Below are 3,026 nucleotides of genomic sequence, written 5' to 3' on the forward strand. Positions count from 1 at the left end.
GCATTAACGCAAACTAAACCAACAATGGACGTTAAAGAGAACACGTGCTAAGACAAAGGCCCAACCGTCCAATGAAAAAGTAAACTACAGATCGCATCTAAGCTAAAGGCCCAACCTTGCATCGACAACTAATTTCATGATGTCATTACGAGTCTCGGGCCAAGGTTACTCTTTTCATAAGAATCAGAGCATTTCAAGCCAAATCTACTGATCACAGCAACACCATGCTTGCTTACAGCAGTGCAACAAAGAGTAATTAAGCCAGGAACAAGAACTTTTGATCCAAACCGATAGTCCCATGAAACTTGATTGACTGATAAATGATGTACACAAGACCAAATCAAGTCCAGCAAGAACTACACTCTAGAACACCCCAGATGACACATCAGACAAGATACTGAAAATGGCACACAGGTTTACTGGCCAGCTGGTGTTGCGTTGATGATGTCGGAGTCACCTGAAATTCAACACAATGAACATGATCACAAACCAAGTTGCTGTATATCAAGGTATGAACCAAGTAAAACAATGAGAAATGTGATGGAAAATACCAGGGTCAATGATGCTCAAGCAGCAGACTCGGAAGTATTTACCACAGGCAGTTCCCAAATCAACATTGTCTGGAAATCAAATATGGCATGGTTAAGTTTGAATGGTATATTATTGAACCAATAAAGAAGTTGAAATCATTACGAGTGTTAACCATCTTATTCACAGTTTCAAACTATTTATTAGCTTCCTACTGCAACTACAGCAAATACTTCCACAACAAGGAATAGCAACAAGTAATAGACAGGATTGTGAGCTAAGGAAGGTTTTCGCAGTGTCATGGGAAGAAATGAACATTATTTTACAGTGTCATGGGATTAAATAGGAACACAAACTTACTTCCATGGTAGTGGTGGACAGTGACCTTCGCCAACATAGCATAGTACTCAATCTCGGACTTGCGAAGTGGAGGGCAGTTATTAGCAAGGATCACTAGCTTTGCTGTAAATAGGATGTAAACACATTATTTCATATCCAACTGTCAACCATCAAATTTCAAAGAAAAGAACATGAAATTGCTGGGCCAAACAGAAGATATCTCCTATTAATAAACATGAATATAACAAAACCATTATACAGCAGAATATCAGGGGAACTATTATGCATTTGAATTATCCACCATAGCCATAGAAATATAGGAACATGCAAAGGCTAGGAGGATCAGAATACTGGCTTGGTTTCTCTGAAGAGAAACAATGGCGCTCAGCATGTTCATAGTCCATCATCTGGGAAAGGATCATCACATCCTCCAAACAGAATGGCACAGAAAAAACAAAAAGAATGGGTAGTATATCTATCACACAGATTCTCCCTCTTGCTAGTATTAAACAGTGACACAAGCAACACAGGTTACATTTGCAGAATTTTGAGAATTATTATGACAGTGACTCAATACTCCATGGCCATATGAACAGATGCACTGGTGATCAGTTTTCAACACCAAGTGGGCATATCAAACCATTAAGAAACACATCCATGGTGCCAAACATAAATTAAAGATAACAAACCACAAAGCAGTAGCAAGCAATGTAGAACAAAAAAACTGAACTACTAGGGAGGATCAGAGTCCTGGCTTGGTTTCTCCAAAAGAAATTACAGCTCTCGGTATGTTCACTGTCGATCATCTGGGGAAAGGATCATCATATCCACCAAAGTAATACATCAAGATATTTGCAGATTCGTTTTGGCTGAGCTAGATAATTGTGTAACATCTAGGTAAAGGATCGTCCTTATCTAGTTCATACCAAAGGTACAGCATACAAATCTAAATAACAATAAATAGAAAATATATCAACACAATACAGATAATAGTTGCTCCGGATATCAGTTGAGATCACATCTTAAAAGCATGAGATAATTTAAGAGCTCTAACGAAATTTCCAGCACCTAACTGGGGTACAACACAAAACAGAACAGAATGCTAACACGTTATCAAATACAAAAATGTTAAATAGCAGGCACTAGCAGTCAAATCCCTGATAAATCTACAGAAATGCCCAATCACTGGGATGTACACCACCATCAGCTATTGGACCAGAGCAGTGAGCCCGTACTATTAGAAGGGCAACGGTGAAGCTAATCACTATGGCATCGACTCATACACAGCAGCAATGAGATCCACTGGTAATCAGTTTTTGCGATGCGCAACAACACGTTTCAACATCCATTTAGCCAAAATCAAAGCCCTGACGGTCACACACCAACGGTAACTCGAGCGTTTCCTGAATCTAAACAACATATTTCTGGTTCTTCAACTAGCATATACGTCGCATACAATTCGCACAGACCAACACATGCCATACCGAGCGCGCTGAAACTAGGGAAGGGAGGTTGGGCTCTTACCCTTGGAGTTCCTGAGGGTCCTGAGGACGGTCTTGTAGCCGAGCGTGTACTTGCCACTCTTCATGACAAGCTGCAGCTTGTTGTTGATGTTGTCCCCGGACTTCTTCTGCGCCATCACAACAAATACACCGGAAATCAGCGAGACAGAAGAAAAAAACTAGGTGAATGGCGGGATCTGTCAAAACTACGAAGAGCATCGCAGCAGGTGGACATAAACATGAGGGCGAGGAAGGGGGTTGTTACCGTCTTCTTCGTGGAGGCCACCATGGTTGCACCCCGAGGAGAAGTAGCGGCGTCGCGAGGAGCGGCGTCGTCGGCGGCGGCTTCTGCTCGGGGATGTCTGCGAGGTGGAGGAGCCAGTTGCGCTCTAGGGTTTGGATTATAAAGGCCCGGGAAGGGGAGGGTTTTGCTTGGTGTGGGCTTAGTGAGTTGGGGCATGGGATGGGCCAGTGGGCTTTTGGGGCGAGTTTATTGGAAGATGCATCCTTTTGGGCTTGTTTCACCAAAGTTGAGATCGGTCACAAATTATTATTATTTGCATCTTCCACCAAAGTTAAGAATATCGGTCAAGGCCAAAACCGATGAGATATCGGGATTCTCGTGGGGAGATGAGGAGGACAGAAAGAAAATGCACT

At 42.3% G+C, this 3,026-nt stretch overlaps 1 protein-coding gene and 2 pseudogenes across 1 annotated transcript; all 3 read right to left on the minus strand.

Annotated features, from left to right (window-relative positions):
* Positions 1-275: 275 nt before the first annotated feature.
* LOC123443515 (60S ribosomal protein L30) lies at positions 276-2,777 on the minus strand. The gene is made up of 5 exons (XM_045119903.1): positions 2,635-2,777; positions 2,392-2,497; positions 889-990; positions 552-620; positions 276-457 (listed from the first exon to the last, which is right to left on the minus strand). Exons 1-5 carry the CDS (start codon positions 2,656-2,658, stop codon positions 417-419), a joined length of 342 nt encoding a protein of 113 aa, XP_044975838.1. The 5' UTR covers positions 2,659-2,777; the 3' UTR covers positions 276-416.
* On the minus strand, positions 1,205-1,298 carry LOC123445783 (annotated as a pseudogene).
* LOC123445784 lies at positions 1,605-1,698 on the minus strand (annotated as a pseudogene).
* Positions 2,778-3,026: the final 249 nt, after the last annotated feature.

The sequence above is a fragment of the Hordeum vulgare genome, chromosome 3H, assembly GCF_904849725.1.
Source record: "Hordeum vulgare subsp. vulgare chromosome 3H, MorexV3_pseudomolecules_assembly, whole genome shotgun sequence".
In the NCBI taxonomy this organism is placed as follows: Eukaryota; Viridiplantae; Streptophyta; class Magnoliopsida; order Poales; family Poaceae; genus Hordeum; species Hordeum vulgare.

What these genes read in the sequence shown, in the direction of transcription:
- LOC123443515 (XM_045119903.1), bottom strand. Translation starts at nt 2,658, where the DNA reads ATGGTGGCCTCCACGAAGAAGACG. An exon ending in GACCCTCAGGAACTCCAAGG is followed by an intron (nt 991 to 2,391) that starts GTAAGAGCCCAA and finishes TCCTATTTACAG; the next exon opens with CAAAGCTAGTGATCCTTGCT. An exon ending in TGTCCACCACTACCATGGAA is followed by an intron (nt 621 to 888) that starts GTAAGTTTGTGT and finishes TTTGATTTCCAG; the next exon opens with ACAATGTTGATTTGGGAACT.